At 46.8% G+C, this 13,310-nt stretch overlaps 1 protein-coding gene across 1 annotated transcript in view; it reads left to right on the forward strand.

The window, feature by feature from the left end:
• CHSY1 (chondroitin sulfate synthase 1) overlaps positions 7,045-13,310 on the forward strand; it is an 80,235-nt gene continuing 73,969 nt past the window's right edge. Inside the window, exon 1 of the mRNA XM_018066428.1 lies at positions 7,045-7,375. Within this exon, the coding sequence (XP_017921917.1) occupies positions 7,053-7,375 (323 nt within the window). The 5' untranslated portion in view covers positions 7,045-7,052. The remainder of the gene's footprint in view (positions 7,376-13,310) is intronic.

Below are 13,310 nucleotides of genomic sequence, written 5' to 3' on the forward strand. Positions count from 1 at the left end.
GGTGTGGGTCGAAACTGGTGCCCTCCTTGTGGGGAGCAAAACCAAAGCAAATGCTGTGTGCAGTTGACCACACCACCAACAGTTTAATCAGAAGGATTAAAGGTGGCTTTTTGAGAAGAATCTCAAAGAAGACATTTGGAGTTCTGGGGCCTGCAGACAGCCTCTCCAATGTGAACCCCTTTGCAGCTGTGAATCTGAGCAGTTGCAGGAGGAATCTGCTCCCATATACAATCAATTTACACTGGCTGACACTTTTCATATATTGAGGAAATCAGCCAATTTTCCACAAGAAAGCAGATATCCATGGCTCTCAAAACTATTTGGGTATCAGAGTCAAGAAGGGGAAGTGAGTGCTAAAACTCCCCCAGAGTGTCTCACTCAATTTCAAAATATAAGGAAGGGGTAGGTTCTAGCTGACTGTTTAGCTCAATTCCTCTCATTTTTACAGTATCATCAGCTAGTTAGTCACAGATCCAAGACCAGGATAGCACTTTGGCAAATGCTGGTAAAGTGAAACCATAAAATAAAATACCCAACATTCTCTGAGTCCAAGAGTACAGGCCTTCTGGTGACAGAAATAACTACACACCATAAGAGGGCGCCATTGTCCCAAAGTTCTAGCACTGCTCCAGGCTTTCTTGAGTGTAGTGCTCCAAGAGTCCAAGAGTTTTGAAAGATGGATTTTTCTTTTAAGTGGGAGGAAAAGATGGGGCCAGAGCTCCTAAAATTATGGGAGATCCAAAAATTAAGTCCAAGGAGGAGCCAGTACAAAACAAATGGAGAAAGAGATTCTGAGATGAGTGCTGCTGCTGCTGCTGCTGCTGAGTCGCTTCAGTCGTGTCCGACTCTGTGCAACCCCATAGACGGCAGCCCAGCAGGCTCCGCCGTCCCTGGGATCCTCCAGGCAAGAACACTGGAGTGGGTTGCCATTTCCTTCTCCATGAAATGAGTACAGGCATGTCCATTTTGATGGTTTGAGAAGGCTCTTAATATTTCCTCAGCTGGAAGAACACTTAAAATGATATGCTAAGGAAACTGGAAAGTAAAAGTAATTAGACCTCAGAAATTAGATCTCATTTCAACCAGTTCCTAAGGGGCAAGAGACAAAGCTTGAAAGAAGATATTTGGGGGATTCTTGCTTACAGTCTGCGGCCGGCAGACTGACTGGTTTGGTGGCAGCTCTCACCATGCGGCTAACTGGCACCAGTGGAAGCAAATAAGTTGTCAGGGAGAATGTATGGTGTTAATGGTCAATGCTCTGCTAATAGCATTTTAGGGCTTCAACCTGAAGGAAATGGGTACTTTTTTTGGAGAGGTGGATAGATAATACAGTCACACACTAAAAAATCAGAAGGGTATTTGAAAGTACCCATTGGGAACTCCTGGCTTAGGTCTCTCCTTTCAACCATCCCCACCATCCACCCCAGGTTTCATTTCATTTTGTGTGTATTCTTCTAGTGTTTTGATGTAAAGACCTGAGCAAAATTCTTATTGTCTCTGCTTTTTGTCCTGACGGAATGGCAGTCTCTCAGTCTAAGAAGGAAGAGAGTTTCCTCGCCCTGTTTTACATCTGCAGAATATCTCATTCTCTGATGGATACAGAGTTGTTTACTTCCTCACTCCCCTCTAAATGGACACAGGTCTAATCATTTACTATCACACACAGGTGACAGAGAATAATCCAGTACAAGTGTCCATCTGTACTGGTATGTATGACTGGAAGAAAAATTCTTAGAAGTGAGGGTGCTGAGTCAAAAGTAAATTCATTAGTAATTTGCAACTGTGATGAAGCTGCCGTCCAAACGGGTCGCAGGACTTGGCTCTCCCAGCTGGTTTCAGAGCCTCTTTCTCCAGACTGCCCAGCAGAATGTCTCATCCCACTGTGTTTATTTTAAACTCCGGTAGAGGCCTTACTACCATGGTTGATAACAATGTTATCACCCATCACTGGGTGATAGAAGTCTTTATGACCCTAGCCTGAGCGGAGCAGGATAGCATGACAACAATGTATACAAATGAATGATCAATGCAGTGAGGTCATTTATTGAGTTTATGGTGTTAAAATTTTCTTATCCTTGCCTTGCCCGTTATGCGTTTGTGGATCTGAATTTCTGCTGCCCCAGTTTGAAGCTTAAACCTTCTTCTGCAGCTTGAATTCCACTCCACCACCCCAGGCAATTTTATGCTTCATTAGGCCTCGAGTAAAGCAAAGAGAGTTTGAGTTGCACTTCTGGAACATTTCCACGAGACTCCCAGACCTGACCACCACTGTGTGCGGCCCTCAGGTGGCAAGGCAGCAGGCCAGCTGACCAGTGTCTGGGGGTGGGGAGGTACTCCTTCCCTCTTGAGAAATGGAAGCTTTGTCTTTGTGCAAACTCTCCAGCTGTGGAAACTCCAGCACGGCTTTAAAGATTAATGGCATTACTTGGCGATGAATGGGAAAGGCAAACTGCTCTGCTACACAAGGATTAAGTCCTAGACTAGGAGCAAACTGTCGCCAGCCTCTGCAGTGAGGTTATCTCCCAGAGAACATTCCGGCAGTTTCCTGGTGCTGGCGGTTGCCAGCATTTTCTAGTAAGATTACATCCCGTCCGGACAGCACAGAGTGGCGCCCAGTTCCTCTTCTCTCTCCCATACACACAAACACTTGCACTTGTGTGAGAAACACACACACTGACTCAGTGTCTGACAGAAGAATGGACAGAGCTGATAAGCAGAACAAGGAAGCATGAAGTACATTCTAGCACAACCAGCGTCGCCACCATTAGGGTGTGGAAGCCAGAACATAAGGCATATCGGTTGCCCTTTCCTGCATCTGGCTGGAAATGCTGCAAATACAAGGGAAACCGGGAGCAAAATTCATTAGCTAATGAGGACCTTAAATGTCAGTTTAATAGCAGCATTAATAATAAAGCAAAGTTTTATTGGGTTAATAGAGGTTAAGTGGTAATATTAGTAAAATGGTCATGATAGATTTTCTTCTTTGCAGGCAATGAACAGAGCCTTCTGAAAGCACAGATTATAACTCCCTCCTCTGCATTTGCTGTTTCTTGAAAGAGGCATTTCTAAAGGTTTTAAAAATTATGACCACTTTTTGCAGTGCCCCCTGTTTGAGGCAGGAGTCTAGTAGCTGTGTCTTTAAAGAAGCCCTTACAGGGAACTCTGTCAGTTGTTCGAGGCTTGCTGCCAACAAACAATTGAGGTATTTACCAAGGGTTTCCAAGAAATTGCTGCAAATTATATGAAATATTATACCTGTAACAGGCATTCAATGTATTAGGAACAGGAAAAAAATGTAACATGTGTGGGAACAGTGTTGCAATTTGTGAGAAAGTGTTCAGTAATGTAGGTAGAGATGAATCACACTAATGAAAACAGAAAGGAAGTTGGCTGATGTGGCACTTTTGAACAAATTTTTCATCATCTGTCTAGAATCACTGAGGAGAAACTTCTAACATGAACTAGTGGAAAGGCTCACAAGGAAACTAAGACACTGAGGAGTCTGCAGATGCTTGTCTGGGGGGATACCCTCCATGCAGAAGGAAACGGAGACCCTTACACTCGATGTGAGGCCCTCATTCAGCCCAGGCCGCCTCATGGGTGGGGTGTGCCTTTAGGAGTCTTCCTCACTGAATACCTCTATCTGATTATGGTTAACACCATTCCTTTTTTAATATGAGAAAGACAGTTAATGACTTCAGCCTAACAGAGAGGGCTCCTAGTACAGCTCCTTGGAGGAGAGATTTTTCCTCAGTTTCCTGAGGTGAAACGCCTAGGAACTCTGATGAACCGTCTTCCTCACCTTTGCAAATAAATAAAGGAAAAGAAGACACGGGGAGTGAGCACCCGCCCTGACCTTGAGGGAGTTCCGGGGAGGGGGCATGTGTGTGCAGGGCAGGGGTCTCAGAGCGTGCCTCCAGCTGTGAAATCCTACCATACGGGAGAGTTCTGCCTCCTGATGCAGACCTCTGAGGAGGCCCTTGAGTCCTCACTTCTGCGTCCCTCCCCAGAACTGCCTTAGCCAGACCGTCCAGCTGTGCAGGAGCTTCCTCTCCACTTCCCCAGGCTGCACTTGAGAAGCTGTCCCACCCCCAGCCTGCAGGCTCTTGGAGACCCTGGCCGGCACCTACATGACCCAGCCCTCCCTAGTCTCCTGCCTGCTTCTAGCCTAGCATCACCCCACACTTGTCCGGAGGACTTGACCTGTGTAGCATTTCCCTTGACCCAGGTGCTCTAAACCTTCAGGCCCAATCTTTATTGAAAATAGGTTATTTTCTCTACATTAAGAAACACACACTCCCATTGAGTCTACAGGTATGCAGCTAAGGCTACTGACCTAGGAACTGACGGGGACCTAGGAGCCAGGAAATGGAGGGGGACAAAACATAATTCAAAAAACTAAAATCATGGCATCCAGTCCCATCACTTCATGGCAACAGATGGGGAAAAAATGGAAACAGTGACAGACTATTTTCTTGGGCTCCAAAATCACCGTGGATAGTGACTGTAGCCATGAAATTAAAAGATGCTTGCTCCTTGGAAGAAAAGCTATGACAAACTTTGATGGCTAATTAAAAAGCAGAGACATCACTTTGCCAACAAAGGTCCGTTCAGTCAGAGCTATGGTTTTTCCGATAGTCACGTATGGGTGTTAGAATTGGATCATGAAGAAAGCTGAGCGCCGAAGAATTGATGCTTTCGAATTGTGGTGCTAGGGAAGAAGACACTTGAGAAGCTGGTTCTCAAAACGTGTCTTAAGAAATCCATGGCACTTTTGTGTATGCGAAGACCCGACTCATTGGAAAAGACCCCGATGCTGGGAAAGTTTGAAGGTAGGAGGAGGAGGGGATGGCAGAGGATGAGATCATTGGATGGCATCATTGACTCAATGGATGAGTCTGAGCAAGCTCCAGGAGCTAGTGAAGGACAAGGAAGCCTGGCATGCTGCAGTCCACAAGGTCGCAAAGAGCTGAACATGACTGAGTGACTGAACAACAACACACCATTTATGCGCTTTTTAAATCAGATTTTAGTCTAGATGAGGAAACAGAGAAGTTTAAAGCAAGTTAGAAAATATTGAAATCATTATGTCAAAAAATTGAACATCTGTACCTAGCTAGATTTGTGCTTTATGGACATCATTGTGAATTATGAGGCTGTTGCTGAATTTGGGGAACTTGGCATTTGTGGCTTATGGTCTAACTGGAAACCCCTTTGGCTGATTTTTGAGTCTCTAATTCATGGTTCTGCATTTTTCTCAAGACCACTGTTGGAATCCTGTGTTCACTGTATAATGAGTATTTTATTTTTAGATGTGGATCACCTACCCAGGGAGCCTGTGGGAAGGTGGGTAATGAACTATATCTGGCACAATTCACAAGTGCCGAAGAAAGTGCTGATATCCAAAGAATACCAAGAGTGACCACTATTTAGCGGCAGAGATGATATCTCTCCTGTAAGATGGTACTTTAAATTGTGTATATTTCTTCATTTGGTCATCTTAGCAATGAAGAAAGATCCAAGGTTTACCCAAGCGTGCTTATTTTCTGTCCCTAATTCTTGGCTTCATTTGTTTAAATGACGGGAACCTGTCAGGCCGAGGGAACTACTGTGCTCTCTGGGAGTTTCATTAAAAAAAAAAAAAAACCTCCAACACACTGGCGACTAAATAATAATAATTTACACAAATATTTGTTGTGTGGTCATTTCATCAGCTTTTTGTTACCTTAGCTGTTTTAAGAAGAAGTGCATAGAATTCAAAATCCATCATAGAGAAGCCGGTTCTCAAAAACTGTTTTTAGAAACCCATGGCACTTCTATGGATGGATGATGTTAAAACACAAAGACTCAGACTAGAGAAACTGATGAGTTTCTACGTAGAATGTAAAGAAAAAGCGTATTAACACCATCTACCATTTCTTCAACATCCTTTAAATGCTGCTAGTGTTAGAAGGTTGGACACTGAGTATAGCTTTCTTTTTCTTTCTGTTTTTAGCTTGGAAACCAGTAGCAGAGAACAAGGTAGCTGAATTCACGGTTCATTCTGCAGTCATGCACGTTTCAAACGGTTCCTGAGCTGTTTATGCTACACATGCTCGCTCGTACCCACAGAGCTGCGGGAACAAAGATACAGTGTGAATCGGGAGGACGCAGGGAAGGTGGCCGGAGAGGTCCGCCCGGCTGGAGGGCTGGGCGTGGGGAGGCGGGTGTGTCTGAGGACAGTGTGTGCAGGAGGAACGCGCGGCTCGTCCTCCACGAGTGCACTGTTCGAGGACCAAGAAGCCCCTTCTTAGAAATCCCTGATAAGATCCACGTTGGCGCAGCGTCTCGCGGCAGCCGGAGGCCGGGCGGAACGGCCTAGAGCCAGCGCCGCGCGCCGCAGCAGGGATGCCCCGGCGGGGCGGGTAACGGGCGGCCGGGCGCCTCGCTCCCGGCCCCAGGCGGCGCCGCGCCCGACCCACGCCCCCTCCGCCCGGGGCCGCCGCAGACCGCGCGGGCGGGGCTCTGAGCTGGGCTTTCTTTTTCGGGCAAACTTTCGCCACGTGAACCGCCCCCCATTCACTGCCGCGCCAATCGCGCGGCGCGGACGGATCCCGAGCGGGGCCACAGCGCACCGCCCCCTGCGCGCCGTGCGTGACGTGCGGCGCCCCCGCGGCGATGGCGCGCGGAGCCGGACGATGAGCAGCGGCCGCGCCGGCGCCGGCCACGGACATCAGCGTGCCGCGCGCAGCGCCAGCGGAGCCGAGCGCCCGGGGGGCGCCGCGCGGGGAGCCGAGCCGGCCGGGGAGCGCGGGGCGCGGGGCGCGGGCGGGGGGCCGCGGCCGGCGCGCGCTGGGCATGCTGCGCCCCTGAGGGCGGGCGCGCGCGAGCGGGACCGAGCGCCGGCGCGGGGCCTGCGGGCGGCCCGCGCTCCGCGATGGGCACGGCGGGCCCGCCGCAGCCGCGGCGCTGCCCGGGCGGGGCCGCGTAGGGCGGGCTGGCCTCGGCGGGCGGGCTGAGGGCGCGCGGAGCGGCGGCGGCGGCGGCGGCCCGGCGGGCGGAGCGGCGCGGGCATGGCCGTGCGCGGCCGGCGCGCCTGGCTCAGCGTGCTGCTCGGGCTTGTGCTGGGTTTCGTGCTGGCCTCGCGGCTCGTGCTGCCCCGCGCCTCCGAGTTGAAGCGGGCGGGCCCGCGGCGCCGCGCCAGCCCCGAGGCTTGCCGGCCCGGGCAGGCGGCCGCGGTGCCCCTGGCCGGCGGGGCGCGCGGGGATGCGCGCGGGCAGCGGCTCTGGCCCCACAGCGAGGCCCAGGATGGCGTCCCGCGCGACAGGAACTTTCTCTTCGTGGGAGTCATGACCGCCCAGAAGTACCTGCAGACCCGCGCGGTGGCGGCCTTCAGGTGAGTCCCCGCTCCCGGGCGGCGTCCAGCATCCGAGCGCGCTGCCCCGCGGCCCGCGTGCGGCGCGCGCCTTTGCCTGCCTCCCAGACCCGGCGCTCGCTGGGTTTCCGTGGGGCCGCTGTGCCCCGTGGGGCGTGCCGGGCGTTGGCAGCGGGCTCAGGGGCCGTATAGCGAGCGCAGCGCTCAAAAGCAGGGGCTTTGGGGTCCAGCGGACCAGCGTGGCCCCTCTGGGTGTAGTCTTCACGCGGACTTTCTGCTCCGCGCTTCATCTTTTCTTGTCCTAGTCCTTTCCTTTGTTGAATGAGCACCACGGAACATTTCCAAACACCCATAAGAGTGTTCGGAAAACTCAGCACAATAATGGTAATTGTGGTGGCAGCGGGGGTTATTATTCGAGGCTCTGAAACCTGCACTTTTAGCCTTGCAGAACTAGAGCCTGTGTAAGTTAATTTGGTCAGAGGCCTTCCACTTTTAGTTTTCACTGTTGGGACCATTCTGGTAAATGGAAGGGGTACACGCTGCACACTCAACCCCACCAGACTTTTGTAATTGGAAAGAGAACCTTTGGGAAAGCAGTTCTTGGCTCATGGTAGATTTGTTGTTAACTAGCCCAGTTTAGTGACGTGTGTGTTATCCGGTATCTGGGTCCTAGTTGGCCATATGAGTCAGAAAAGTGGCTGGAATCATGTTCAGGATTAACAAAGGGATTAGCCAAAGTAATCTTTAGAAGAGTGAAAGAGAGATGATATTGGAATGAATTTGAGGTAGAAGAGGGATGTATTAATAGATTCAGTAAAGAGATTTAATGGAAACCTTATCTGTGTGAACTACAGAAATGCTTACTCTACAGATAACATTTGGTATTCATCCAACCACAGAGCAAACCAACCTGAGAGGTCTGCTGGGAATGGACTCTTAGAGCAGTCATTACTGAGAGAGGCCAAGCTGGTGGTTGTTCTTAATTTATAACCATCACCTGTATAACTTCGGCTTTTAACTGTAGTCCTGGTCTAAATTTTCAGGCATTAGATGTTGTGAGGAGAAAAGCATATTTGGGGCTCCGTTCCTCTAAAGGAGGAGGAAAAGGGTTGAAAAGGAAGGTAGAGAGCAGTAGAGAAAGTCTGCCTTTTCAGTGCATTGATTCCCATTCCTGTGTTTCCACTGGATCTTGTTTAAGTCCATGACCTAGGTTCTGCCAGAAGGGGACTGAGTGCCTGAAAAGGTTAGAAAAGGTAGCATAAATTTGACTAAGATCATGACTTGGAAGCAAACATGCAGATCATGGTTTTCTCCCAGATGTATTGAATTAGGTGGAGTTGTGCTTTTTGTTGTTTCGTGGTTTGTTTTTCTGGCCTTTGAAGTATAGTTGATTTACAGTGTTTTAGGTGTATATCAAAAAAACATTTGATTTTTGAAAAAGGGAATACCTAATCAGAAATTGAGGATGAGCTATATACATTGTTTACAACATGGTTTTTAAAGTAAATCTATATGACTCCAATTTGATGACAAGTTCTTTGAAATCAAGTTTGGGACAGTTACCAAAGTGGTTTGTTCAAATATGGACATGTAACTCCCTGCCCCCCAAGCAAATACTTTTTCATAGATAACAAAATCACAAACTAGAAGGGGTCCTGGTAACACCAGCAATACTCAGAAAATGATTTGCACACTGGATACTATTTAACACTTGGAAATGATCTTTCCCCAAACCCATGCTTGAGGCTCTATGCTTGGCCTCCTTTCCAAATCTCCTACCTCATCTTTTTTGGATGTAGGATTTTATCTCATTGTTTATTTTCTTTAAGGCAGCTAGGGAAAAGTAGAAACATAATTTGTCCTCTGGCCCTTCTTTGTGGAAGTTCTGCCTTTTTGATAAAACCCTTGCCCGGAAATGGTATATTCTATACAGTCGTTCCGTCAGCTTTCCAGCATACTTCTTCTTGTGTCTCTCTGATCTTAAGTAGTCACATTAGTTGGAGCCTAGGGGTGGACCTGCCTGTTTAGTTAAGGTCCTCTCCTTCTCAGCTTGTCCACATTGTGATTAGACTGGCTGTAGGAGAGGACACAAGACGATTTTAGCCTCAAGGAACTTCTGGGTAAAGCCAAAATTGGGATGGAGGTTATAGGATGTAACTTATAATTATGGCTTTGCTGTGCTTTGCAGCCTGGGCCAAAAGTCCGCACTCAGCTTTCAAACTGGAAATTTCATGCAGTATAAAAGTTGGCTTGAATCTTCTAGCACAGGGTAGAACTCTAGTTTGGCACTGAGTTCTACATTTCCGCTGAAAGGTGAATGTGTTCTTTACCGTAGGAAAAAAGTCAGTGTTTTTATTTTTGTTTATTAAAGTAAAAATTTTTGTTCGGCTTATAGGTTGAAGGAGATGGCAGTGTTTTTAGAAAGATGACACTATGATGTACTTTTATGCTAGGATGTTGACAGTGTCAGAATTCAGATTTAGGGACTACTAACTGTCTGAGATTCAGAAAGGAGCTATAAAAGCCTTTGAGAAATTCAAGGAGATACACTTGTCTGCACTAAAGTTGGTACAGTTAAGTGATGGGAGAGCACCATCATTGCCGACTTTTCAGTTCTGCCATATGCTCAGTGAGGAGAGGGAGCACCAGTAGACGTTAGCAGTGCAGCTGAAAGCAGGCGAAGCCAAACAGTGTGACCTTCAGACAGGGCAGCAGTGGCGCTCCTTCACAGGCGCCGGGAGATACCGTGGCTCTTATGCTCACGGGAGTGATCTTGGCTCATCAAATGATCCCATACACTTAGGATTCATCCCTTCGTTCAACAAATACGTGCATGGTGCCTTGGGCCTGGACTCTGAATGTTTGGGGACACAAACGTGAAGATGCCTGCCCTCATGGAGCTTCTGCTCTAGTGAGAGGGGCAGATACTTAAAAAGAGGGCTTCAGCTAGTGATGGTACTGTGGAACAAATGAGCAGGGTGATGGGATGGCCTCTCTGTTAGATGTCTGGGGAACACCTCCGAGAATGTGGTGTTTGGGCTAAGATCTGGGAACGTCACTGATGAGTGTGCTTGGCAGAGGGAAGAGCTGGTAAATTATAAGACAGGAATCAGTTTGAAACTTGAAGAAGATCAATAAAAGAAAGAAGATGCGTGTCTGGTGTCATGGAATTTTACTCTAAGTGAATTAGAAAGCCTTTGGAGGTTTTGGGCTTCCCTGATAGCTCTGTTGGTAGGGAATCTGCCTGCAGTGCAGGAGACCCTGGTTCGATTCCTGGGTCAGAAAGATCTGCTGGAGAAGGGACAGGCTACCCACTCCAGTATTCTTGGGCATCCCTTGCGGCTCAGCTGGTAAAGAATCCGCCTTCAATGTGAGAGATGTGGGTTCAGTTCCTGGGTTGGGAAGATCCCCTGGAGGAGGGACAGGCTACCCACTCCAGTATTCTGGCCTGGAGAATTCCACGGACTCTGGTCCACGGGGCTGCAAAGAGTAGGACACAACTGAGCATGTCTCTCTTGGACGGTTTAGATGGGAAAGGCAGGGGCTTGCATTGTGTTCTGAAAAGTTAATTCCCGCTGTTGTGTGAATAGGTTGTGGGGGAGCGAGGAGCTGTTAGGAGGTGGTCTAGGTGAAGATGGTTGGGATGGAGAGAGGATCATTTCCCCACGAAATATGCAGGAGCCAGAGTTGGGGACATGTTGACAAAATGCTTCAGAGGCCGTGAAGCAGAGAGGAATTCAGGATTATCTGTAGGATTTCGCCTTGAAAGAAAGGGTGGGTGGCGGTGTCATTTATTGAGATGGGGAAAACTAGAGGAGGAATGAATTTAGGGGGAAGGAGGTAAGTCAGCAGAAATCTGGTTTTGTACAGGAGCGGGTGGATGTGTCCTTAGTTTTGTAAATATAATGAATTTTAAAAGGAATTGAGAACAGATTTATATCTGAAGTGATTACAGTGTTGCAACTCTAAAGCTGTCTTAAACTAAAATTCCCTTAGGGTTCTGGATAGGGTGGTGTTCTACAAGTCAATATGTAAGATTTTTTTTTTTCCCCACTCATCTGTAAAATATTTGTATTCTAGGTAATTTCACTTTAAAATGGTTCTGTGATTCTTCTAAAGTAATTTAGTGTGCTGGTTAGTGATAGTTCAGTAGAGTCTCCGGCTGGGTTCATTATATCTTACTGTTACTAGCTGCAATTTTTTTTTTCATGTTTTTCTTAGTTACATCATTTGATATGCAGAAGTTAGACGTCCATGTAATTCAGTCTCTTCCTTTCAGGAAGTGCAGAAAGGTTATTGCCCTGGAGAGAGTTTTTTTTTTTTTTTTTGACTGTGCTTCTCAGCTTGTGGGATCTTAGTTCCCCAACCAGAGATCGCAGCTATTCCCCCTGCGCTGGAAGTGTGCAGTCTTACCTGGTGGACAACCAGTGAAGTCCCAAGATTTTTTTAAGGAACATTATTCTCATTTTAGAAGGGGTACAAATCATCTCATCATCATTTTCACCCCAAATGATACATTGTCTCAGCACCACCTGTTAAATAAGCTCCCATTTCCCTACCAATTTGAAATGCCATCTTCATCATACTCAAGATTCTTGGGTATCTTTTTGGACTTCCTGTTTTGATTCATTGATCTTTCTGTCTGTTCTTGTTCCAGTACCACCCACTGAAATTATTGAGGATTGAAAAATATTTTAATATCCGGTAGACAAGTCCCCTTTGTTACTCTTCTGTTTCAAACATTACTTGGCTACACTTACCTGTTCCTGCTGAGAGAGTTTTGGTGCTATTTGAATTTTTTTTTTTAATTAATGGTTTGATTTTTTTAAATTTGTATTTAGATTTCAGTCCATTTTTATGCCCTGAACACTAAACTAATACAGCGCTATCTATTTATCTTGACTCTTGCTTCCCCTGGGCTGAAGATGGGGAACTGATTTGTTCTTTTTCTCAGAATAGAGGTGGATGGTTTCCCTTCTTTGCCCCAGGAGTGATAAAGGGTGCTCTGAAATATTAGCATCTGTTTATAGGGAATTATGGGAAGAAAGTTCAAGAAACACTAGCTTTAGATACAGGAATCTTATTGCAAGATGTTTTATCAATTAATGGCCTCTTCCTAATGTTTTAAATGATGGCAAACTGTTCCTTTTATCAGTCTCCATGAGCAGATCTGAGAGTTCCTTCTTTTTTGAATGCTGTAAACCATGTTTATTTTGAAACAGTTTAGAGCAGTGCTTGCTTTCTTAGAATTCAATTTGGCAAAAAATTACTGAAAGCTTTCTATAGTCAAAATAATTGACATGTAAGTGAACTTTTGGGGGCACAACCCATTTCACATTATAAATTACCTGTATAAGAAAACTGATGAAAATTACGGTCCTGAAAATGAGTTTAATGTTATATATCATGGCTCCAGATCTGGATGTCTCCAAACAGAATATTCCAAGGATACTTTGGTTGTCAATAGAAGATAAACACGATTGTGTTTTTGTTGCATTGGCAATTTCATTTTTTTTCCCATTCATTAGTTAAGCTGCAGTTTTTAAAAGTAGATTAATAATTCCATTCTTGTGGAATTAATTGTCTAGGGAAGGAAGCAAATGATACTGTTGAATGAAAGGGCTCGCAAGGTGCCTGGACTTGTTACTGTGTGGATGCAGAAGAGAGAGGTCTGCACTGACTTACGAAGGGAATTGAAGAAGGTCTCCCTCACAGTCTTACCCCTCTTCCCTTGCGTAGTCGTGAAGGATGAGCTGGAGTTTCTGAGGCAGACACAACAGGTTTCTGGAAATGTGAAATAGCAGGAGTTAGTGAAGGGATGATGAGAAAGAACAGTTCATTGGGACTGGGACCTGAGATCTAGCAATTCCACTAGAAATGTTTCCAAAGGAATTTAGAAATGTGCTCAAACATGTGTTCTATGAAGTGGGAATTGCGAGAAGCTTTGGTGTCCCGC

Source organism: Capra hircus, chromosome 21 (genome assembly GCF_001704415.2).
Source record: "Capra hircus breed San Clemente chromosome 21, ASM170441v1, whole genome shotgun sequence".
Taxonomy (NCBI): domain Eukaryota; kingdom Metazoa; phylum Chordata; class Mammalia; order Artiodactyla; family Bovidae; genus Capra; species Capra hircus.